The 26,262-nt window shown below is 38.7% G+C and overlaps 1 protein-coding gene across 6 annotated transcripts in view; it reads right to left on the bottom strand.

Annotated features, from left to right (window-relative positions):
* rasgrf2b (Ras protein-specific guanine nucleotide-releasing factor 2b) overlaps window positions 1-26,262 on the bottom strand; it is a 140,739-nt gene that overhangs the window by 39,790 nt on the left and 74,687 nt on the right. For all 6 annotated transcript variants that reach the window (XR_012405901.1, NM_001128233.1, XM_009301771.5 and 3 more), the window contains 8 exons: window positions 21,767-21,846; window positions 21,220-21,413; window positions 17,906-18,015; window positions 16,022-16,140; window positions 11,511-11,671; window positions 9,075-9,141; window positions 8,506-8,642; window positions 4,855-4,937 (listed from right to left, as the gene is read on the bottom strand). Coding sequence is in view for 5 of the 6 variants with exons in the window: in NM_001128233.1 (NP_001121705.1) it covers window positions 4,855-4,937; window positions 8,506-8,642; window positions 9,075-9,141; window positions 11,511-11,671; window positions 16,022-16,140; window positions 17,906-18,015; window positions 21,220-21,413; window positions 21,767-21,846 (951 nt within the window). In the remaining variant the exon portion in view is untranslated. The remainder of the gene's footprint in view (window positions 1-4,854; window positions 4,938-8,505; window positions 8,643-9,074; window positions 9,142-11,510; window positions 11,672-16,021; window positions 16,141-17,905; window positions 18,016-21,219; window positions 21,414-21,766; window positions 21,847-26,262) is intronic.

Below are 26,262 nucleotides of genomic sequence, written 5' to 3'. Positions count from 1 at the left end.
AAAAGAGCACTTTTTCCCTTCCCCGGATGTGACTGCACGAGTTCTGCCAGTCCGGGACGCGCTGCCTTCCGGCTCGCAGACTCTACGTGCTTCGCCAGTGGCTCACGAGCGCTGGGGGGACGGTCTCCCTTCCCTCAGCCCTCCAGCCCCCTCTCCGGAGTCAGGGTGCGGAGCCAGAGCGAATCGCTCTCCTCCAGCTCTTCCGCGGGACCCTCGTGCTTCCCGGATCAGCACACCCACTCCGCGCTGCCCCACCGCTGGTACGTCAGCGATTGTAGCGATGACTCCATTAGCGAGGGCTCTGCCTGCCTGGTTAGCGCGGGCCAGCCCCTCGCGGTGGCTCATACGCACAATCAGACTCGGTTACGCGATTCAGTTCGCGAAACGGCCCCCCAAGTTTACGGGCGTGTATTTCTCCAGGGTCAACCCCCTGTCCGCCCCTGTCTTGCGAGAGGAGATTGCTGCCCTCCTGGCGAAGGGTGCAATCGAGCCGGTTCCTCCAGCCGAGATGGAGAGTGGGTTTTACAGCCCATACTTCATCGTACCCAAAAAGAGCGGTGGGTCACGGCCAATCCTAGATCTGCGCGTTTTGAACCGCTGTCTGCACAGGCTGCCGTTCAGAATGCTCACGCAGAGGCGCATTCTCCAATGCGTTCGTCCTCGGGATTGGTTTGCAGCCATAGACCTGAAGGACGCGTATTTCCATGTCTCCATTCTTCCACGCCACCGCCAATTTCTGCGGTTTGCGTTCGAGGGTCGAGCGTGGCAGTACAAGGTCCTCCCCTTCGGGCTCTCTCTGTCTCCGCGGGTCTTCACCAAACTCGCGGAGGGTGCCCTAGCCCCCCTTCGGCTCGCGGGCATTCGCATGCTCAATTATCTCGACGACTGGCTGATTTTAGCCCACTCGCGGGAGCAATTGATTATGCACAGGGACAAGGTGCTTCGGCATCTCCGCCTACTGGGGCTTCAGGTCAACCGAGAAAAGAGCAAACTCGCCCCCGTGCAGAGGATTTCTTTTCTCGGGATGGAGCTGGACTCGATCACCATGGTAGCGCACCTCTCCGAGGAACGCGCTCGCCTGTTGCTGAACTGTCTGAGGGAGCTCGACAGCAAACTAGTGGTCCCACTGAAGTTCTTTCAGAGGCTCCTGGGGCATATGGCATCCGCAGCCGCCGTCACGCCGCTCGGGTTGCTCCATATGAGACCACTTCAGCACTGGCTTCACGATCGGGTCCCCAGACGCGCATGGCACGCGGGCACACACCGGGTCTCGGTTACTGCGCTGTGTCGCCGCGCCCTCAGCCCTTGGAACGACCCCTCGTTCCTACAGGCCGGTGTGCCTCTAGGACAGGCGTCCAGCCATGTTGTTGTTTCAACAGACGCTTCCAACACGGGTTGGGGGGCCGTGTGTCGCGGGCATGCGGCTGCGGGCCTCTGGAAGGGTGCCCAGCTGCATTGGCATATCAATCGCCTAGAGCTGTTGGCAGTGTTCCTCGCTCTCCACCGCTTTTTACCGGTGCTGGAGCGGCAACACGTGCTGGTCAGGACGGACAGTATGGCGGCGGCGGCGTATATCAACCGCATGGGGGGTATGCGCTCTCGCCGCATGTCTCAGCTCGCCCGCCGTCTGCTCCTCTGGAGTCACCCGCGGCTGAAATCGCTGCGCGCCATTCACGTCCCAGGCACGCTCAATCGTGCAGCCGATGCGCTCTCACGACAGCTGTTACGTCCTGGAGAATGGAGACTCCACCCCGAGTCTGTTCAGCTGATATGGGCGCGATTCGGGGAGGCCCAGATCGATCTGTTTGCTTCCCCCGAGAACGCTCACTGCCAGTTGTTTTTTTCCCTGACCGAGGGCTCTCTCGGCACGGATGCACTGGCCCACAGCTGGCCTCGGGGCATGCGCAAGTATGCGTTTCCCCCAGTGAGCCTGCTCGCGCAGTTTCTGTGCAAGGTCAGGGAGGACGAGGAACAGGTTCTGCTAGTTGCGCCCCTTTGGCCCAACCGGACCTGGATATCAGAGCTCTCACTCCTCGCGACGGCCCTCCCCTGGCGGATCCCTTTGAGAGAGGACCTACTCTCTCAGGGACAGGGCACCATCTGGCACCCTCGCCCCGATCTTTGGAACCTCCACGTGTGGTCCCTAGACGCGAGGAAGACTTAGGTAATCTACCGACTGCGGTGGTTAATACCATCACTCAGGCTAGAGCCCCCTCCACGAGGCGCGCCTACGCCCTGAAGTGGAGTCTATTCACTGAATGGTGCGTCTCTCGCAGAGAAGACCCCCGAAATTGCCAGATTAGTGTTGTGCTCTCTTTCCTTCAAGAGAAGTTGGACAGCAGGCTGTCGCCCTCCACTCTCAAGGTTTACGTGGCCGCCATCTCCGCTTATCATAGCGCGGTAGCTGGCGGCACCGTGGGAAAGCATAACCTGGTCATCCAGTTCCTTAGGGGTGCTAGGCGAATTAATCCATCTCGCCCCCCTCTCATGCCCTCTTGGGATCTCGCCCTCGTTCTCACGAGTCTGCGATCCGATCCCTTTGAGCCACTCGAATCAGTATCTCTAAGATTTCTGTCCCTGAAGACAGCTCTGCTGGTTGCGTTGGCCTCCATCAAGAGGGTCGGGGACCTGGAGGCATTTTCGGTCAGTGACTCGTGCCTGGAATTCGGGCCGGATTACTCTCACGTCATCCTGAGACCCCGCCCCGGTTATGTGCCCAAGGTTCCTACCACCCCCTTTAGAGATCAGGTAGTGAACCTGCAAGCGCTGCCCCCGGAGGAGGCAGACCCAGCCCTTTCTTTACTTTGTCCAGTTCGCGCTCTGCGCATTTATGTGGACCGTACTCAGAATTTTAGATCATCTGAGCAGCTCTTTGTCTGTTATGGCGGTCGGCAGCAGGGAAGTGCCGTATCAAAACAAAGATTATCCCACTGGATTGTGGATGCCATTTCACTCGCTTATTCGAGTCGAGGTCAGCCGTGTCCCCCGGGAGTTCGTGCACACTCCACTCGGAGCGTTGCATCCTCTTGGGCGCGTGCACGCGGCGCCTCTCTAACAGACATCTGTAGAGCTGCGGGCTGGGCGACACCCAACACATTTGCAAGGTTTTACAATCTGCGAGTGGAGCCGGTTTCCTCAAGGGTATTAGGTAACCCTTTGGTGATTGAGGAGACAACTCGGTAGGGTGTTGAAACACGCTTGCTGCGCCATTCTCCCTAACACGGAGGTACGTGCGCCTTTTTTATCTGTCAGTAAAGTTCCCCGTCAGGTAAGCCCTGCAGATTCCTCCATGGCCCCCAGCACTGACTCAGCGGAGGAGTCACTTGCTGGCCCACTACGTTGTAGGTCTGCCCGCTGGTCAGCCCGCGTTTTGGGTATAGGTGCCTGCTATGCGTGATCCCCACTAGGCGATCCCATATGCTTATTCCGCCACGGTTAAGTCCCCCCCCTGGGCGGACCCGTGTCTTCCCTCTCCGCTAACCACTCTTTTGCTATGCGTACTCCCCCTTTTTAGGGCTAGTCCATATGTAAATTCTGCCATCTATCCCCCCCTTGGGTAACGGATGGCCTCCGCAGCGTCCTCCCTATCGGGATTGCACGCTTCCCAACGTACTGTCGTATTTCCTAGAATTATCTAGATGCTCACGACTTCCCAAAAAATATATCTAAATCCGTAAAACTTCTGTTGAAGTAGGATAAATCAGGGCCAGGGACACGTTGGAGGACCGCGCCCCCCATGATGTGGGTGCGTCACGCTTGCTTGACTATCTCCTCATCGGGGGTGTTGGTAAGGTGCAGTCATTATGGCGCTTTCAATGGGCTCCCAATGCGTGGATTTTACAAATCAAATCCACTTATAGTGCTGAAGTTCCCCCCGAAGGGGAACGTTCGAGGTTACTAAAGTAACCCTTCGTTCCCCGAGGAGGGGAACGGAAGCACTATACTCCGTCGCCATAATGACTGTCCCTTAGCTGTTTGAAAGTCTCTTCAGCTTAAAAGGATGGCGTCTGCTGGCTTCAGGTGTGCTTATATGCTGAGATAATTGCAGATGTCGCACACCTGCGCAAGCTTACGCTGCCAATTAATTTCATTCATTGGCCCGTTCAATACTCTCCAGACAAGCGGCTTCTGATCCGAATCCTCCCAATGCGTGGATTTTACAAATCAAATCCACTTATAGTGCTTCCGTTCCCCTCCTCGGGGAACGAAGGGTTACTTTAGTAACCTCGAACGTTATGTTTAAGCATTGTATAGAATCTTTGCTCAAAGAGTCATGAAATGCTTAACTCAATTTTCTGACATTTTAATCATAATATATAGGTAAATTACATTTTTATATAGCTTTTTATATGCCATATTCCAGGTTTCTTCATTGCGTCAACAAAGTGGCTTTGATTCTTTTCACTCATTGATAATAATAATGAATTCGCCTGGATTTGAGGATTCTGTTGTGTTATTCGTCTTCCCTTTCCTCTCTTCACTCCTTAACTAAACTCAACCACTTTTGAAATAATATTATATTTTTTAAATATTATATTTTTCCTGAAATGCTTCCTAGACTGGTAGTGCTAACATCTTTCCCAGCAGGGAGGTCAATTAGTCCCGGTTGCTTGCCCTTATTGTAGTGTCGCTGAAATGTTTAGCTTAGCCAGATGCTTTTGCACATGTGCTGGAGCCAGTGCTCAGGGCTTTAGTGCATGTTCATTGTGCCTACATAACAAGCTGGTATGTTCTTCTGGGCTAGTTCACACTTAAAGGGCTAAACATTTCAAAAGGGAGATTCTGGTAGTTTAAATATTGTTTTTGTTATTTGTTTTAGATTAAATTATATATTTATATACAATTCTGACTTACTTGATCATATGAGGTACTGTGACTTTTGAGTTCTCCTCAAACACACTGGTCATCAGGCCATTGCAGCGGATGTTATCGATGCACTATATCCCATAAAGAAGAAATTTACAGGAAGAGAGGGAGGAAAACAAAAAACGGAGAACAGGGAATAACATAATTAATGTGGTCATTAAATATGTTGACAAAATGTAATTTGTTTGTGCATATGGGGGAGATTCAAGGACAGAGAGATGTCTCATGTGGGTTCATCAGTGCAACCCTATTTCTGTCCGCAAGCACAAAGTGATCTCCTCCAGGAACCGGTCTTAAACTCTTTGTTACTCCAGTAAGGTAGTGGTTCATTAACTAGTTATATTAAACAGCTTTGGGCATTATCATTTTGCTTATTATAGTTGTCAGGCACTATTATTGTCAATTCCAGCACCAAGAACAGACTTACCTCTGACAATTCTTCTGCAATCTACAACTGACACTGATGTATGTCTCTATAGTGGTTAAATGTGAAATATAATTTGTTTTGGGGTATATCTAATCATTACTCTTTACTCTCTACTATTGATCTTAATCTAAAACTACATTTAACTGAATGAAGATATCACAATTCTCAGTGGTTATTCAAACTAATGTTTCATTATGATGAAATTAAACATTGTATAAAGAGAAGAAGCTAAATCACACTTTCTCAGTCAATCTCTTTTTCTTATTGCATAATAATGTATTGCCACAGTATAATGCTGTAATTGTAATTCAGTGTTTGCTTTAGCTATTATGAGGTTAATGTTTTGATTAATGGCAAATAATTTGAATCCAAGGCAGAAGGAATTAGTTCTCACACAAAAGGGTTTTAAGACAATCCATTGTTGTTTCAAAAAAACAGCATTGCTGTGGCAACAAGAACAAAATTTTTTCAGGGCTTAATGTTTGACAGGTCTAATGAGATATTTTCTGCAGGGAGCCAATGAGCATGACTGGTTGGTAGTATGCAAATTTAATACAAGCCTGTCATGGTTGTAGGCGTGTGTGCACTTCTGGTATTGTCTGTGTTGTTGTCATGTGCTAATGTGTTGTCTAGCCCACATGCATTTGTTGTGGCGTGTCAGTGTTGTTGTGGTCACGTGGTATATTTGCTACGCTGATCAGTTGTTCTGATCAGCCGGCCAGCCTTGGTTAATTCCTACGGCTATATCTAGGCACCAGTTCTTTATTAGATTGTCAGTTCATTACAAACATTATCAGGAATCTTGGTGATCGTTCTCTGGATTTCTGGACTATTTGCCTGGTTATCGGCTGACATCTGTGCGCTTTCGTCTCACGTTTCGCCATTTCTTTAAAACTCTAGTTTTCACAGTTTTTAGACACTTTTTGTTCTGTTATCTGGTCAATAAAAACACTTGCATCTCAGTTGTCTTTATTATTTACATGAGCATGACACAAACCTACATAGTAAGACTGGAAATTACTCAATTCAGACAGTTCAGAATGGAGAAACTTGGTGAACTTCGCACAACATTAACATACACAAACATCTGGGCTGGGTGATTAATTCAATTGAAATAAAAAACGCAATTGAGCAAAGCTGCAATTGTCATACACATCTTGTCAAGGAGGCATGGTGTGATTTGTAGTAAATATCCTCCGAAGGGCAGAGGGTGCTCTTGCAGAAACTTACTAACCTGTCCAAAACTTAGAAAATGTCTTGGGGAAATCAGCTGTTGCTGAATAAACAGAAAAATTTTACTGCTTTCATTGATTCAGCATGATTAATAAACACACAACTGTGGAATAGTCTTACAGAAGAATTTATCTGAAACACTCGACTGTAGTTATGAGGTAAGTTTGGAGTAAAAACATGTTATTATATGTTTTAATTTTACATGGAAATTTTACTACAGCCATGGTAAATTGAGAAGTGACACAAACTAATGTCATTTTTGCAAAACACTTATCTCAATGTCATCATCGACTAAACTGAATTTAAATTTAAAACAATTTATTTATTTATTTTTTTATTTTTATTTTTTATTTTTTTGCATAGTTTATCACTGTACTATGGCTAAACTCTGTTTCATCTAAACGCCCATGCTTGGAGGTTTACTAGAACCGGCTTTACTGACAAAATGCACGCAAAAATCATCTCAATTAAGGGGCCGTTCCAATATCACTTCTAAAAGCACATAGTAATCCAAACGCAATGCTTCTTTTACCATTTTCAGTGTGCTTGGTGCTCATGCTCTTTTTGTTGATTGTTTATCTTGTCGACCATCATCCGTTTTCTCAGAGGATGACAATCTAACAGAGTGGGGTGGGGTGAGGGTCTAATAATTCAGGGGGTTTAATAACTCTGACTTGAACTGTAAATTCCACAGAAATGATTAAGCTGATCCGTCAGTTCTTGTCACATGACTGCTGCTTGCATGTTGCAATATTTGAACGCCCCCTATATCGGCCAGAACTACAAACAGCTTTTTTACATACTACATTTCAGTATCAGGCATCAAACATGCACTCTTAAAGGGTCATGAAACACCAAAACACATTTTTTGAGCTGTTGACAGTCGTATATGTGTCCCACACTGCTAAAAACACTATTAGGACACATATATTTCACTAAAAAGAGAAAATTGGTTTGTTTTTGCGTTATTTTGAGCAAATTCATACTTCCGGTTTGAAACAAATTTTTAAAGCTGCATCACGGCCATGAGATCTTAGCGTGTAATCCAGCATGTACACTGGACGTCTGTACCTAGGAGTACCGCATTACGTCTCTGAGTGTGCTGCATTAATTCATGAGTAAGACTTGGTCCAAACCAATCAGCGCGCTCTATTGTGTGTGCGTGCAAATTAATTAATTAATATGCATGCAGACTGTTTGTACCTGAAGCAGTGTTTAGATGGCAGAGAGACAACACGTTATGTTGCCAAAAGAAGTGGGAAAAGAAGAAGAATTGTTTGGAGATACGGGTCGTCAGTGTTGCTTTTATAATTTGCTGCAGTCAAGGTTTTATTTAAATTTTCCAGCTATAAGAGCACAACTGGACTCACGTGTGGATCAGTGCATGCAACATGAGGCAGAAATACGTTTGTATGGAACATTTTTTACCCGAAAGCTTTTCGGATCTGGAAAATCCGGATTTGCTATTCCTCTCCTTTAAAAAAAGACACAGCTCCAGTATGTGTTGATTGTCCTGTCTCTACAGATTTGGTAAGTGTGTGCGATCAGTGCCCTTTCTTTGTTTATTCAGATGGCAAAGTTATATTTCGTACCGTCAGCAGTACTCTTTCAGTGTTTAAAGACAGTCCTTAGTCAAAATGGTTTCTAAGTTAATTAGTTTACGTTAATATCACTGCAATATCACGGACTGAAAGAACCGTTGTAAATGCTGCTCTCTGAGTGTAAACGTGAAGACTGCAAGCAAACTATTTCCAACCATCATGTTGATTTTTCGCCGCATTTTGTAACAGGATAGTTTACACACACAGCTTTCTGACCTACTGAGTGCATCTGAGTTATCAAGAAATGCAGAGGTTTTTTTCTCTTATGCGATGTGCAGTATCAAACATTCCACCGTCATTGAACACAGTCACTGTCTTTTTCCCCTGCATGTGTGTTTGTTTTTCCTCGGTGAAACTCAGATTTGGCTTCTTACTCACCTGGCTGATGTCGCTGGTCCAAGCTGCTTTCTCCTGACGGGATGGTGCCAGTAGCACCACAGTGAAGGCCGGAGCATCTGAAGGCTCCACCACAATCTTAAAGTCAAGGTGACCGAACACCTGCCCTGAATTCTTAGCTGTGAACACAAAAAAACAACAGAAGTTTACACTTGAGCATGTTGTGATGTTCAAAGGCTTAATTATCCATTATTATAGAAAAATAATTGATCTGAAGGGATCTCTTCTTGGAAACATAATGATGGTGATGTTTATTAAATAAGCTCTTGGGAACCATTTTCAGAGATCATTAGAGGGTCATTGTGATGCAGTTTTGATTTAGTCCTTGGCTCTCTTTCTATACCCTCGAGTGGATAATCAATCCATGACAATTATCATCTTTGCTTATGTGACATTTACACAGCAGGCAGTTTGAACTCTTTTTTTGACCTGTTTATAACAGTTAATTAACCTGCACGACATGAATAATGGCCAATATACAGCTAATGATGCTGGTCTCCACTCATCTGTGCTGATGTGTTTGAAGATGTGCATGAAAGAAACAGACTCACCATCCTCGTCATTGGCATCAGGCTCTTCGATGAGAGTGCACTCAATCAGGGACAGCACACCACCTTGCTGCCGGAGTCAAACCATTAGAAAGAGAGGTTAATCACAAAAGGCACAATCTCCACTACTGCTTTGTCACAATAATGGATTTGTGGTCTTAATGTAGAAAAGTCATTTTAAATGTTCTCGCAAAAAGGCATGTACTGCTCACTCATAAATCTCATTTCGCTTTAGTAATCAGCGAATAATGATTAAAACTGGTAATTATTTTTAACTGGCTAAAAAACAAAGTGTTATTGGAATTGATAAAAGGAGATGAGATTTGTTTGACCCATTAAAATAATAATAATTACTTAGAACAGCAAAGCAATAATTTGCATAAAGTAATAGCTGTTGATAGATAAAACCAAAACTAAATAATGAAAATAATATAAAATGTATATAGTTATTGGATTATAAGGAAACTCAGAGTTAACAAAGCATACAGTTTGTCTACATTTTTGTGATGTATAGACAACATGCACTCACCAGCCACTTTATTAAGTATACCTTACTAGTACTAGTTAAACCCCATTTTGCATTCAGAACTGCCTTAATCCTTCGTGGCATAGATTCAACAAGGTAAATATTCAAGGAAATATTCCTCAGAGATTTTGGTCCATATTCACATGATAGCATCAAGCAGTTGCTGCAGATTTGTCAGCTGCAAATTCGAATCTCACGTTCTGCTACATTCCTAAGGTAATCTATTGGATTGAAATCTGGTGATTGTGGAGGCCATTCGAGTACAGTGAACTCATTATCATGTTCAAGAAACCAGTTTGAGATGATTCGAGCTATATGACATGGTGTGTTATCCTGCTGGAAGTAGCCATCAGAAGATGGGTACACTGTGGTCACAAAGGGATAGACATGGTCAGCAGTTATACTCAGGTCGGCTGTGTTGTTGACACAATGCTCAATTAGTACTAATGGGCTCAAAGTGTGCCAAGAAAATATTCCCCACACCATCAGCCTAAACTGTTGATACAAGGCAAGATGGATCCATGCTTTCATGTTGTTGATGCCAAATTTTGACCCTACCATTAAAATGTTGCAGCAGAAATCAAGACTCATCAGACCAGGCAATGTTTTTCCAATCTTCTATTGTCCAATTTAGGTGAGTCTGTGCAAATTGTAGCTTCAGTTTCCTGTTCTTAGCTGACAGAAGTGGCACCCGGTGTGGTCCTCTGCTGCTGTAGCCCACCCGCCTCAAGGTTGGACGTCTTGTACATTCAGACATGCTCTTCTGCTGACCTCGGTTGTAAACAAGTGGTTATTTGAGTTACTTTTGCCTTTCTATCAACTGGAACCAGTCTGGCTATTCTCCTACGACCTCAGGCATCAACAAGGCATTTGCACCCACAGAACTGCCGCTCGCTGGATATTTTCTCTTTTTCTGACCATTCTCTGTAAACCCTAGAGATGGTAGTGAGTGAAAATCCCAGTAGATCAGCAGTTTCTGATATACTTAGACCAGCCCGTCTGGCACCAAAAACCATGCCACATACAAAGTCACTTAAGTCACCTTTCGTCACCATTCTGATGCTTGGTATGAACTACAGCAGACCATATCTTGACCATATCTACATGCCTAAATACACTGAGTTGTTGCCATGTGATTGGCTGAATATATATTTGCACTAACAAGCAGTTGGACAGGTGTAAAGGGGCCAGTGAGTGTATTTTATAGCTTATTGAGTTTACAGAACAGCCAATGTGCTAAAATAATATACAATTTTTAGTAAATTTAACATAAAACTGTTTATAGTACTAATTTACAAAAACTATTTACCTATGAGACAAAAAAAGACAAAAATAAGCCATTTCATTCCAAAAATAGTTTATTAAATTATAATAAAACGCCTAAAACTGTTTGCTTCTTTCAATTCTTATTAAATTGTCATAAGTCATTAAATGATTGAATAAATGAATACGTCTTTATTAAGATTTAATGATTACAGATGACAAAGACATTTTTTGTTTAAATATGGTTTATCTAAAACCTTATCATTATACATGTAGGTAAATTCAGCTTCTGAAATTGTGCCAGAGGATTAAAGTCACATTTAAATGCAAAAATGCAAATACACTTCTTACAGCGTAAGAGTAGTGATATGCAAAACTCTGCAAGATTACTTTAGGGAGCGAACAACATGAACAAGGGAAGCTCAAACCTCATTACACATGATTAACCTTTTGGCATCATTACAATTATCAAATAGTATGCTGCGGGGTGTCCAAGTTATTGATCACCAGGGTTTTGTTTCATAATCACTATGCCTTAGCTGCCTCGCTACTTTAAAATAAGAGGGGCTGACATTTTATCTGGTGTGCGCTAAATGTCATTTTCCCTTCGCTTAATTTGTTGCAGTGTTGTGTGTATGTGCGTCACGTACTTTGAGCAGGTGAAGTTTGCCTCCTGAGCTGCGTGTGCAGATAAGGAAGTGCTTGGTAAAAAGGAAGCACTGTCTTTCTCCTTCCTTTTTGAGCGAGAGAGAGCCGAGTCGCACCTTACTGAGCTTCCCTCGCTCCACTGAGGGCAATTGGATCAAAGAGCCTGCAAAGGAGATAGAAATAGCAGATAGAAGTGTTAAGAGTGACACAACTGCAGCGCAAAAGATAAATAGACATCGAAGACACCTTCTCCACTGAACAAAAGTCCACAAGAAGAAAAGAAACGTGAGAAATGTTCAATCAGGAATTCAATCTGAATTCATGAAAGTACTATGTACAGGATATTGACTATGCAAATCAAGTTTTGATGTTTACAATATATGAACAAACTCTTTACTGGCCTTTACATGCAGTTTTCCTTATTCTGATTATTTGCTTAGAATTGTGGTTATATTCTTCATCATTAATGTTAGACACTCTTCTTGCCCCTGTTTCATAGTACGTAAAGTTATCATAAAGTTGAGTGAATAACACACAACATCTAAGTATGTCTGAGAGCGGTTAAGGCTTGTTTAATTTAAAATAGCCATTTTTAATTTCGATTGACTGGAAGGTATTAAAATAATCATGTAATGTACCGTTAGATCCAGTTAGTTTTGATGATCACAGTTCGAAATGAACATCTAGAACATTAGTATTAATTAAAGTAACCTAGTGACAGTCACCGGAGCATTTATTAATTTGAGTAATCACAAGGACACTGACGTGGAGCCAACTTTTTTATGATCAATATGCTTAAAAATATATGTGAAGATGTACTGTAGCTAATGCATAAGCGATTAGATGTGCCCATGTCATTTACATGCACTCACGTGATCTCTCTCGTGCATGTACTTCACTTCTGTCTGCCTGTGACAGATTGAAAGCTGGACTGAGAGACCTAACATGTCATGATGAAAATTTGGTCAATTTTTGGATCAAAACTAGTCTATAGTCTGCTAAATGACCATGGAATAATCTGCTTTGCATCATGCAGTTCCTTGCTTCCATGTCATGCTTTTAAAATCCTTTAATGTTCGCCAATCCACTGATTATCCCTTACATATGTTACTGTTTCATGCAGTTATGGTTATAGAGATAATGAGCTTAACTACATTACTTTAATGAAAATGTCATGTTTACATGATGTAAAGTTTAAACACAATGTTTAAAAGAACATTCCACGTTTTTGGAGACAGGCTCATTTGACAAGTCACCTAAAGTTTCTGAATCCATTCAGCTAAACTCTCTGGCAGGAGCACTTTTAGCTTAGCTTAGTTTAGCTTGGATTAGCATAAATCAGTGGATCAGATTAGACCATTATCTCTCTCATATTTTCAAAAGGGAAATTTTTATTAATTTTCCTATATTAAAGCTTGACTCTTCTGTAATTACAGTACATTGTATACTAAGAATGATGAAAAGTGAAAAGTTGCTATTTTAGGCCGAGATAGCTAGGAAGTTGGAACTATACTTTCCAGCATAATAATAAAGTTGCTATATCATGGCTGTAGAGGCGCAATTAAATTATGTTAGATTTCAAGAATTTAAAAAGATTTGGTAACAGATTTTAAACATAATATTTATAATATCTAATTTCTATTAACTCGTTTATTTTGTCTGCACAATGATGATAATACATAAAAGTTTTACTGCAATATATTAGTATTCAGTTAAAAGTGCCATTTAAAGCATTAAATAGGTTTATAAGGCAAGTTAGGTTAATAAGGTAAGTTATTGGGAATAGGGCTTTGTTCTGTAGCCAGTGGGGGAGGGGGGTCTTAAGGGGGCTAGTGATATAGACCTTAAAAATATTTATTTATTTTTTTTAACTGCTTTTATTCCACCCAAACAAATAAAGGCTTTCTCCAGAATAAAAATTAATAAAAATTAAAAACTACACTTAGGTAATATTTGGAAAAAGAAACTTCACATAATAATAATGTTGTCTTCAGCTGTATTTTATTTTTATTTCATTGAATTCAGATGGAAAAAAAAAACATGAAAAAATATGTTTTATTGTTTCCTCCACTGCTTAAATTGTTGTTGATGATGATGAGGAGGATGAAGATGTAGTTTAATTTGTTTGTTTTTAAAGACAATCTAATATATTTATCTTTCTTTTAAGAAAGCCCACTGCTTAAAATTTCAAGAACAAAAAATGTCCTTGCTGTAGCCACATTTGAAAGGCTGGAAAGACTGCAGATATCCACAAGATTTTGTCTCTTTTTATTTTGACAATGATTCAGCTTTATTGTTGATCAAATTAAAGCAGTCCATTTTGAGTTTAATGATTATTAATTCATGAATTATGATGTATTTTATTATCACTGTATGTGGGCAGAGACAAATCAAACTGTCACAAAAAAAATTGTTTCATCAAAAAATCAGCAACCCACATTTGCCACATCAAGTTTTATGTATGTGCAAATCGCCTTTTAAAATAAAGTTTCTGGTACAACGTGGCGCCCTCTGGGGGTGGGGGGTAAGGGGGTTTGGGATGATTCTAGGGGCCCACGCTAATTTGGGGCCGCCAGAGCTCTGCTCTTCACTTCTGTCCACAACACCATCCCTACTACCCCACATTTTTGTCTACAACACCACCACTCCCCCTAACCGTGATGTTATAGGGCCCAAATTGGCCAAATGTATCTGTCTGTGGACTGCAAGAAGGGGGCTTGCAGCTACCGATGTCACACAGAATCATGCGAGATGTCACATGGTTGGGTTTAGGGTTGGGTGAGGTGTAGACATTAATAACTGTGGTGGTTGGGTTTAGGGTTGGGAAAGCTGTAGATGTTAATAACTGGGATGGTTGGGTTTAGGTTTGGGGAAGGCATAGACATTAATAATTATGATGGTTGGCTTTAGGGTTGGGGTTAGTGAAGATGTTAATAACTATGACGGTTGGGTTAGGTGTAGACATTAATAACTATGACGTTGAGTTAATGGTTGGGGAATGTGTAGATGTTAATAACTGTGTTGATTGGGTTGAGGTTTAGGTAAGGTGTAGACATTCATCACTGTGATATTTGGGTTTATTGTTGAGGAAGGTGTATCCATTAATAACTATGATGGTTGAGTTAATAGTTGGGGTTGGTATAACTTTAATAACTTTAATAACTGTGATTATGGAACTGAGTTTTGGGGAAGGCGTAGACGTTAATAACGATGGTTGGATTTAGGGTTGTGGTAGGTACACACTTTACACACTGGACACAGTTTTTCTGTATGGTTTTTAATTCCCTAAAGCAATTTTGCTCAGCCTTTGTTGTGACCGAAACATTTTGAGATCATAATACATTCCACACAGAGAGTAATAGACTGAACAGAATTCTCAAAATATATCCAAATAGGTTTTTTGCAGTAAAAACATTCACAAACAACAATCTTGTAAAAAACTATATTAATGTTGATCTCAAGTAACATTGGGCAATAAATTTGTAATTTATATAAAGGAAACACTGAGACACTGTAGAGAAAGGTTTAAGTATTTTTCTCTTAACCCTCTTAATATGATGTATTTTTTCAATCAGTTAGAATTGTAGGTCTGCTGCATGCATTGTGTTTAGCCCACCACAATTAAAATGTTCCTTAAATTAAGATTTTCAATGTCATTTTTAAGAAAGGCAGATTTAGATTAACATACAGTATTATATTTATATGCAGCTTATGTTTGTTCTACTATTGTAAAAAGATCATTGATTTGCATTTGAGTACAAAATGGCTCATTTTGGTGAGTCACTACATAAAATAGAGCTGTTTTTTACTATATATGAGTCATCAAATCCTAAGAAAAAAAAACTGTAGGCAAAATTGGTAGAAAAGTTCACCTCTAAATTTTGCACCTTTTGCTCGATTTTGTATAAAATTGAAAACTTGCAAAAAGAAATTGGTTGACTTTACTTAAAAAATACTTTTAAAGCAACAGGTTTACTTACTTTATTAAGTAAGTAAATAAATGCTGAATGTTGGGATCACACAGACAGAATGTAATATGATATTAAAATGCATTTTGAATGATATTTCCTATTGTCTTGCACTACAGTCATACTAATGCTAAATCCTCTTACACTAAGTTTTGAGGTTCAGGGTCTTTTATACCAAAGGAAAAGCAAACAAAAAATTGTTTTCCCTGTCACTCATTCTACAAAAGTGAGTGTGAACTTTATAACAGCGAACCGATGTCATTTCCTATTCCACACGTTCCATGCAAAAAAAACTCAAGTGCTCGTTATTTCTATAGCTTTCCTCTTTACTGTTACAGGACTGGATTCTAATACATAATAAAACACCCAAACTGAAAACATCAAACACTCTGTCAATACTGGAGACTATGCTGTCCAATTCTGAAAGCATGAATTATTCAGAGCCTGAGGGAATCAAACTAAAGCTGCCACTGTCACTCTGGTGCTTATTCGGCTTAAAGCTGTGTGTCAGGCAGGTGGCATCTGGGGGTGTCAACACCACTCACCTTGTCTCACAAACGTCTGGCTGGTGTCAAGGAGGATGTCGCAGCCCTCCACGATCATGCGCTCAATAGCCAGGTTCTTACGGATGTTTTCGGTATCACTTACTTCATCGTGCATCACCCTGGAACAATGAGAACATGACACTTGCGTCACAAGTCAACACATGAGAAAGTCACGTTATTGTGTTTTGCCACTTTGAGAAAGTCATCCCTGCCAAAACGCACTTGTGTGAAGTGTAAGCGTGCTGTATTTATCGCTACTGCACGATGCCAAGAACAAGAGCATGGGAAATTGACTCAAACAGCTAAAGCATTCATGGTCTGCATTGTTTTGACATGTTGTTCACTGTAAGTATTTAAATGTAAATCAACTGTGATTTCAAATGTAGAGAATGACATACATCAGTGATTACAAAAGACCTTCATCAGCTGGTTTGCTGGTGCCATAATAAATAAAACATGTTTTCAGTTTCCATTTACCACATGCTATTCGTAGCAGAATTAATGCAATGTTGAGTACAGCATCCAAAGAGTGCTGCTTTTTGTAAATATGGCATAATTTCTAATGATCTGCAAAAAAGGAAACGTGTTTGTAAAGAGAAAACCTACTTAACACTCATATTGCAACAAATCTTGAAAAAATTTATGGGCAACGTTTGCATAATTTAAATTTTGGCCATAATGGTGAACACAGAGGGTCAAAATGGTCAAACATATTTACATACAGGGGTGAGTTTATTTAATGATGGTCTTGTGTGTGTACAGAGCACAACTCACTCCCAATAATTTTGACTAAAACAATATTACTAATAACTGTTATTAGACTATTATTAGATGACTATTAGATTTTCACTGACAGCCCAAATTAGCCTTGTAAGCCAGGCTGTTTAAATTAGTCAGTTTAAATTAGTTTAAATTAGCAAGGCTTCATATCTATTAGATGTCTGTGAAGCACTCAAAAAAACTTGCTTATGGTGCTTGTAGTGTTCCCAGGTACTATATGTAATGCGATGCATATACAACCTATTCAGACTGATATGATTGGGTTTCAAACTGGCGAATCCAACATACTATGTGGTGCCCTAAAAGCCTTTAACTGAGGTTTATTTACACTGCTTACAGAAGCTGGCCACTGTTACACTTATTGACCATGTTAAGGGCTTAATCCTTTCAGCTTCTGGCATTAATAACACACACAGCAGCAGATTGCAATAATTTGGCATGTGACTTACTAGGTAAAGCATTTGGTTTTAAGTCAATTATTGGCTTGTTCTTCTTGACTGTATATATATAGTGCTTAACATATATGACCCCTCAAAAATCTATCTTTTAAATTCATATTTCTAATAGGAAGCTATACAGTATTATATTTGTGAATATACATTAAATTAGTGAGTGCTGAAGACAAATCTGGAGCTTATCTAACAAAATAAGTAACAATAATGATGGAAAAACTAGTGCACCCAAATTTATATGGTAGAGAAAAATATTAAATACAAATTTTAAAAAAGAGGAAAAATCAAGAGAAGCAAAAAAGAAAGAGATTTAATTGAAATTGTGTAGGTTGTAATTTTATTTTATTTTTTATTTTATTTTATTATTTTTTTATATTTGGCTTGAATTTAATTGTATTATTTTTTAATTTTTAAATATGTTTGGAGACTAAAATGTAATTTTAATAAATATATTCATTCAATAAATCTGTTTTGTTTAAATGCACTAAAATACATTGCCCACATTCACTGAGAAATGGATAAAAATATTCATTTTCAAAATGAGGTGTACTCAATTTTGCACTGTAAATATATATACTGTATACTGTATATACTTAGATCAGGCATGTAAATAGGATTTAAGCAAGGTACAGATTTAAGGTAGTTTCCTCACCTGGAAAGCTCCTCCAGTTTGGACTTGGCAAATTCTAGACTTTTCCTTTCCACATGCTCATGAGGAGTATGAGCCAATAGCTCATGGAGAGTAATGATGTAACGAGGGATCTGTCAATCAGAGAGACAAACACTGTGATAAGTATACAAAGCAAGTCATTTTCTGACTTCAGAACGTGTGCCCACAGAAAGCCTGTCCCTCAATCAAGTTTTTCATTGTACTGTACATCTCTCATGTCATACATGTCTGTTATTTAAACACTGTGGCTAATTTGATAAGGCTTTCATTAAAGAGTGTAGCATTGTTGGCTCCAATCAGTTCCACTGAGTTTACCCCAACATTGTAAGCCTTGTAAGCAAATCGAATAAACAAATTACATTTGTATATAGCGTTGTAACTGAACAATTTGTTAATATTAAACTGCAATATAGATATATATATATACTTTATACAGTATATTTGGGTTTTCTCTGGGTGCTCCTGTTTTACCCCACAGTCGAAAGAAATGCAGTATAGGTAAATTAAATAAATTAAATTGGCCGTCGTATATAAGTGGGTGTGAATGAGTGTGTATGGATGTTTCCCAGTACTGGTTTGCAAGCAGGAAGGGCATCTGGTGCATACAACATATGTTGGAAAAGTTGGCGGTTCATTCAAAAAAGATTTTTTGAAATTGTTGCGAATTTATCAAAACTAAAAAAAAAACCTGAAAATCACATGCACATAAGTATTCACAGCCTTTGCTCAATACTTTGTTAATGCACCTTTGGCAGAAATTACAGCTCTCAATTCTTTTTGAATAAGGTGCAACAAGCTTGGCACACCCGTCTTTGGGAATTTTTATTCATTGCTCTTTGTAGTACCTCTCAAGCTCTATCAGGTTGGATGGGAAGCGATGGTGTACAGTAATTTTCAGATCTATAATTTTTAGATGTTTAATAGGATTTAGGTCTGGGATCTGGCTGGGTCACTCCAGGACATTCACCAACTCGTTGTGAAGCCACTCCATTGATATTTTGGTGTGTGCTTTGGGTCATTGTCCTGCCACAGTCTGAGGTCAAGATCACTCTGAAGCAGGTTTTCATTCAGGATGTCTTTGTACATTACTGCATTCATCTTTCTCTTTATCCTGACTAATCTTCAATTTCCTGCTGCTGAAAAACATCCTCACAGCATGATGTTGCCACCACCATGTGTCACTGTAGGGATGGTATTAGCCTGGTGATGAGCGGTGCCTGGTTTTCTCTAAACGTAACACCTGGCATTCACTCCAAAGAGTTCAATTTTAGTCTCCTCAGACCAGAGAATGTTGTTTCTTGACCCAAAATGTTGGTCTGGGAATCATTTAGATGCCTTTTGGCAAATTCCTGGCAGAGTGGCTTTTGTCTGGCCACTCTACCTTACAGGCCTAAATGGTGGATTTCTGCCCAGATGGTTATCCTTCTGTAAGGTTCTCCTCTCTTCACAGAAGAACGCTAGAGCTCAGACAGAGTGACCATTGGGTTATTGATCACCTCCCTGACTAAGGCTCTTCTGACTAAAGCTCAGGGAAGGCCAGCTCTAGAAAGAGTCCTGGTGGTTCCAAACATCTTACACTTACGGATGATGGAGGCCAGTGTGCTCATTGGAACTTTCAGAGCCGCTGGAATTTTTTAGAAACCTTCCCCAGCCTTGTGCCTAAAGACAATCCTGTCTCAGTGGTCTACAGGCAGTTCCTTTGTCTTCATGCTTGGTTTGTGCTTTGACATGTACTGTCAACCCTAGGAACTTATATATACAGGTGTATGCCGTTTCAAATCATGTCCAATCAACAGAATTTACCACTGGTGAACTTTAATTAACCTGGTAAAACTTCTCAAGAATGATCAGTGGATACAGAATAAGCTCAATTTAAACCTTCACGGCAAAGGCTGTGAATACTTATGTTGATGTGATTTTTCAGGTTTTTTCATTTGGTCACACTTTACAATAAGGTTCATTAGTTAATGTTAATTAATGCATTTACTAACATGAACAAACAATGAACAATACATTTACTACTGTATTTATTCATGTTAATAAACGTTAGTTAATGAAAATACAGTTGTTCATTGTTAATGTTAACTCATAGTGCATTAACTAATGTTAACAAACATGGACTTGGATGTTAATAATGCATTAGTAAATGTTCAATTATGATTAATAAATGCTGTACAAGTGTTGTTCATGATTAGTTAACGTTAGTAAATGCATTAACTAATGAACCATATTGTAAAGTGTTACCTTTTATTTTCATTAATTTGCAAAAATTAAAAAAAAATTTCTCACATTGTCATTATGGGGTACTGTGTGAAGAATGGTGAGGAAATAAATTAATTTAATGCATTTTGGGATATGGCTGTAACAAATGTGGAAAAAATGTGGAAAAAAATGAAACGCCATGAATACTTTCCGAATGCACTGTATACTGTATATGGGATATTTAAATGTAATATATGTAAAATAGGATGTGCACATGTAATTTAAGTGTGTGTTACCTAATCATGTGAAAACCATATTATAATATTGTTCTGTGCAATAATGTATACATTTGAATTTCATATATTTATAACAAATCTTTAATGCAGGTTTTATACATGTTTTCTATCATAGCTTCGAAATAGAATTAATTTTAGAAATCTGTTCAGAATCAATAAGAATGTTCAGAATTGATTGTCAACAGAAATAGCACAAATCCATGTACTAAAACATCATTGTCTGTGCAATGAAAAAAATTAACAATCCCATCTATAACACTAAATAATACACTTTGCCTTGATTCGCTTGCTGATGCTTTCTGCAATGTCTGCTATCCATCAAGTGACTCTATTTATTACATATATATTATATTCATTCGTATGGTTCATTCGCAACATTTAATTCCCGTTTTTAGCTTAACTGTTGAAAAAAACAAAATAAAAATTATGTTAATCTATGCATTTCTGGTTTAAAAAAATATATTTCATAAATATTATACCTTTGGTCTTTATATAAGGTGTGATGGTAATATAATTCCTTGTGTGTAACATATAACACAATATAATTTGTAAAATACCAAAATACTGTAGAGACATTTTACATTTGCATATGTCTGAGCAATTGAGATACTGTGTATCAGGCTTCAACAAGTGACAAATGAGGCTTTTAGCAAGTTACAACAATTAGTTCACGCAAATAATTTATGGGAAAACACATTTCTTATTTGTAAAAACATATGCCAGCAATTCCCAATGGCAGTTTAAATTAACTGAACAAATCAGTTAAATTAGACACTAATGAGAATGCGAGAGCACCACCTGAAACATGGGGTATGTGAGGAATGTTTCCAGCATCCGTCCCTCACACGCAGCATTGGATTCATACTGCTTCAGGAGTTTATCAAAGTCCCGGTTCTGTTTGCAGTTTGCAAGAACCTGAAGACTGTACTGGTGGTTCCTCACAAACTCCTGATAGATGTTCAGCATTGGCAGCAAGATATCAAAGAGGTCCGCTAAACAGGTGAAAACAAAGTCAAAGTCATTAAAAGAGATTCTTTTATGCACAGCCACATTTGAAAATGCTTATCTGGGGTCTAGGATGTTGGCGTTTTTTTTTTTTTTTTGGTCTGGCTTTCATTGTTGCTGAAGTGTGTGTGTGTGTGTGTCTGTATACGGTGAGATAGGAGGAAGTCAGGCGTCAATGACGGGTTTGATTGAGATGCCGTGCGTCAGCGGAAACGGCTTGTCCTTGATGTGAGTGTCACCCTGCAATGTGCTGTCTTTGTTGGTAGGGTGTTCTGAATAGCTGCTTCTGAGTGCAGTAATTAGCTTTCTGAGAGATAAAAACGTAATGTTTATGACATACCTAGAACCAGCGTGGGCCAGTTTGCTATCCTCGCCTTCAATCCCTGATGGAATATTTCATGTAGAAACATGATTGTCTCGCTGGGGACAAATAAAACATATATACATATACTTATTAGTACAGAAGGGCATTCAAAAGGATGTTCAAAGAGCAAGCAAATCAATCATTTTTGATAATACTATCAGGTTCAAAGCTAAACTCACCCAAACTTAAATGTTTTTGTTAATTTAATGACCATCAGGGCATCAGTATTACATGAGCATTATGCTTTAGAGGTCCCGTGAAGTGCTTTGAAATGTGATTCTACATAGATTAGCCCCTCCCCTTTAAAAGAACAGCCAATAGCGTTTTGTTTTCTCGCTGCTTTGTCTGTGAAAGTGATTGAGCTCAAGCGCATCAAATGAAAAGCAAATGAGAAGCATCTTAAAGGGGGCGGTGCATGTCAGATACTAGAGAGCATTTGATTAGTCAAGATTTGAAGAGAAACTGCAGCATGGGCTGACATGAAAAAAATCATTAATCTATTCAGGCAAAAGGGACAATCTGCAAGCTTTACATGTTTACATCAGTTTAATATTTTCATAACATGAATTTTGTCACTGTTTTGGAGCACACAATCTAATAGATATCTTAAACCTCACGAACTGAAATTAACATCTAAAAATGTTTTTATTTTATTTTCATGGAACCTTTAAATAATGTTCACTTTCTTGCACAGAATAATCATATGCTTTTATTTTTTTGTTCTCACTTTATTGTACAGTATTAATAATACAACTATGAACTATGAAATTTATGTAACTATGAACTTGCATCAATAAACTCATAATTTGCTGCTTTGTACATATATTAATTTTTACATACATAATTTTATATATATATTAATTTATTGTAAATCTCTGTTCATAGCTAATACAACCTGTTTCTAATGTTTATAGTACATCTGTAAATATCACCATAGTTTTTCTATTACTGCACTTTATAACTTATACAGTACCTGTCCCCTGCACCATGCTTTTTGCACTGCTGGTTAGACCTAAACTGTTGCGTTGCCTTGTACTTGTACATGTGTAATGACAATAAAGTTGAATCTAAATCTAAAAAATCTAAATCTTATTAATAGGTATTAAGGTAGAAGTTAGGTTTAGGTATTGGGTTAGATAAGGGATGTAGGGTCACACTTTATTTTGATGGTCCGTTTGTTGAATTTAAGTTACATCGCATCTACATGCCAACTAATTCTCATTAGATTATAAGTAGACTGTTAGGTTGGGTTTAGGGTTGCGGTTAGGGTTAGTGTAAGTTGACATGTTCTTGCAAAGTTTCTTATAGTCAGTTACAGTAAATGTCTGTTTAGCAGCAGTATCAACAGATATTAAGCAGACAGTCTACTTATAATCAAGTGGACCATCAAAATAAAGTGTTACCAAATGTAGAACACATTATTAATAAGCCACAAGTTTATAGAGAAAATTGGTGCATAAACTGAAGTGTTAACTGATTTCATTTGCAAGAAAAAGTATGAATTGTGAGATACAAACACATATAGTAATTGCAAAAACAAAAACAAAATCATCAAACAGAAAAAGTGGATTGGAACGTCCTGAAGGTAAGTAATAGAATTTCAGTTTTGGTGAACTACCCCGTTAACAGCAAATGTTCAGTTTTGGTTGTATTATTAATATACAGTGCTTCCCTTTTGAAACATACTTGCTGTGGTAGCCGGATTGAAACACACCTTACAAACCTTTTACCCACAGCACATAAAAAGTTAACTATATGAGACAAATAAAACTTAATTTGATATTTAACACTATTTAATTTTTATCTGTTAAAAAAAAATAATAAATGAATATATATATATATATATATATATATATATATATATATATATATATATATATATATATATATATATATATATATATATATATATATATATATATATATTAAAGTGGATTCAAGTAAAATAAGACAAAAAAATCCATTGTTTCTCTTTTATGCTATTCAGGAGCCATGTGCACCCACAACCACGAACAGGTCAAATCTGCTTCTCTCTATCTCTCATTCAAGTTCAGTTTGCTTTATTGGCATTACATGTTGTACAGTATTGCCATTGCATTTTAGATGTATAAAATATGTAATATATTGAAATCATCAAATTAACAAAATATACAGCAAATGAGAAATAATTGACAGAAAAAATATATAAAAACAGACAAAAACTTTAAAAAGTATAGTAATTACAAGAATAAAACATGTAGATTATTTAAATAAGTCAAATGAGTTGAATACCCATTTCTAATGGTGTACAAATATTCTAAAGCCAATTTAGACGTAATTTTGTACTCTCCAAGTATTTAGAAAAGTTCTTATAAATCGTTTAGATTGAAGAATTATGTCTTGCTCTCGCTCTTGCTCTTGCTGTCATGGCTGTGTGCATAAAATTAAGGAAAGCTTATTAAATGAAAGCAAAACCAAATCTTGGACATTTTAGTAGATTTAGAAATCCCGGCAAGATACAAAAAGATGCAAGTCTCTGTGAAACTGCAGAGCACACTGTCTTTGGGAGTGTTGGCAGGTCTCGTGCACACAGATGGAGCAGTATGAAATGTTCAAAGGAGAGAAGATTTTTCATGACTAAATCGATTGCGGATGTTTGTTTATATTGTGCGGATGCAAAAAAAAAAAGTGTTAAATGATGACAATAATAGTAAAATGTGTAAAAATAAAGAAAGTAAACTGCTATAATATCCAAAATTATATATTTTTTTAATTGGTTGCAGCAAGGCTAAAACAAAGAACAATATTTCAAAACATTTGTAGGGTATAATTAACATACTGTACAATATTCACTACATTTAAATGAAATGTTTCAAAGCACAACACAATTCAGCTAGTCTACCCTACAACATCATTTGGTATAATTATTATAATTTTGATTAAACATGCGACGTGGCAGGTGTGGTGTTGCTGACTATTTCTGTGTTGCAGACAGATGCAAATTAAGTAGTCCTAGCATGCAAACAAGCTGTCACAACACTGCAGTAATAATGTGTCAACACTGAGGCTCTCTTGTATACATATTTTACATAGCCCAGGCTAATCGGGAAAACATGGTTTAATTTCTAAAAAACGATAATATGTTGCTTGTTGCATTTAATGCATCACTTTCAGGGTTGTGTCACACTTGTTGCTTGGTTCAAACAGAGTGCAGTTTATATGAAAAAGTTAATGTTTATGCTTTTCTAAACTACCTGTAGCAATTGGTCTGTGTTCAGATACACTACACTGCAAAAAAGCAACTAGCTGACTTTACTTAAAAAACTGAGTAAACCCTGTGGCTTAAAATTATTAAAGCTGCAGTAGGTGATCTGTTAAAATGCTAACCGTTAGCATAATAGCTTTGAAAACACAGTCCCTCCCCTGCAGTAATAAGCCACGCCTCCTGAAATCACGAACGTGCACATTAAAGATGACAGTAGACAACCCACTAGATCATGTCATTCGCCAGTAAGAAAACTTTATAGAACTTTATAATACTACAATTACCAACGAATAACTGTATTATATCTAGCACATTTTCAGTTGTGTAGCAAGTTAAACTTGTCAAAATGTGAAACATTTCATGCAATAATGTGAACTCCAATATTGATTCAGGATTTTAAAAAGTTCTGATTCAGCATTTGTTTTTGCACCAATGACGGATCTGCGTGAACGAGTGTGCAGATGTGCAAATCTACAAATCTACACAATTATCAGAACAATGGGAAGTATTGGCCCGACAATTTTTAATTGGATGAACATTTTTTTGCCTCACTCAGAATATAAAAATACATAGAAATACATAGAAATTCATTTAGATCAGTGGTTCTCAAACTTTTTTTCATCAAGTACCACCTCAGAAAAAAATAGTCTCTCCAAGTACCACCAAAATGAGCAGTATTGAAATACAGTAGTGTAGTAGGCCCAGCAAAGCAGATACAACTCTGCACAGTTAAAAAAAGTGGCAGATTACCTCAGAAATATAAGCTATATGTCATAGATGGCATATTATATACATCATTTTTGATACATTTTGAAATGTGTATAGCATGTACATGACATATTTCATTCCTCTGTGTACCACTAGAAGGAAGCCTGGGCACCACTAGGGGTTTTATCATTATCATTTACTTTTATCACTACTATTATCATACTATCATTTACTTTTATCACTACTATTGAACCAGCACAACAAAAAAAAAAAATGTTTCTAAAGACAATCACCTACTGCACCTTTAGGTAAATGAATTGTTTGCATACTTAAAAAAAAAAAAAGTTAAGTCAAATGTTAAGTTCCAAGTGTACTCACCTTTTAAACTAAAGTCAGCTTGTTGTTTTAAGGTAATGGTTTTACTCACTTTTTAAAGTAAAGTAACAAACTGATTTTTACAGTGTACGTACATGTGAATGTGAAAGTAACTCAAACCTGGGTAAGCACTTGTTCAGAATGT

The sequence above is a fragment of the Danio rerio genome, chromosome 5 (assembly GCF_049306965.1).
Source record: "Danio rerio strain Tuebingen ecotype United States chromosome 5, GRCz12tu, whole genome shotgun sequence".
Classification (NCBI taxonomy): Eukaryota; Metazoa; Chordata; class Actinopteri; order Cypriniformes; family Danionidae; genus Danio; species Danio rerio.
This window is presented reverse-complemented; position numbering and strand designations above follow the sequence as displayed.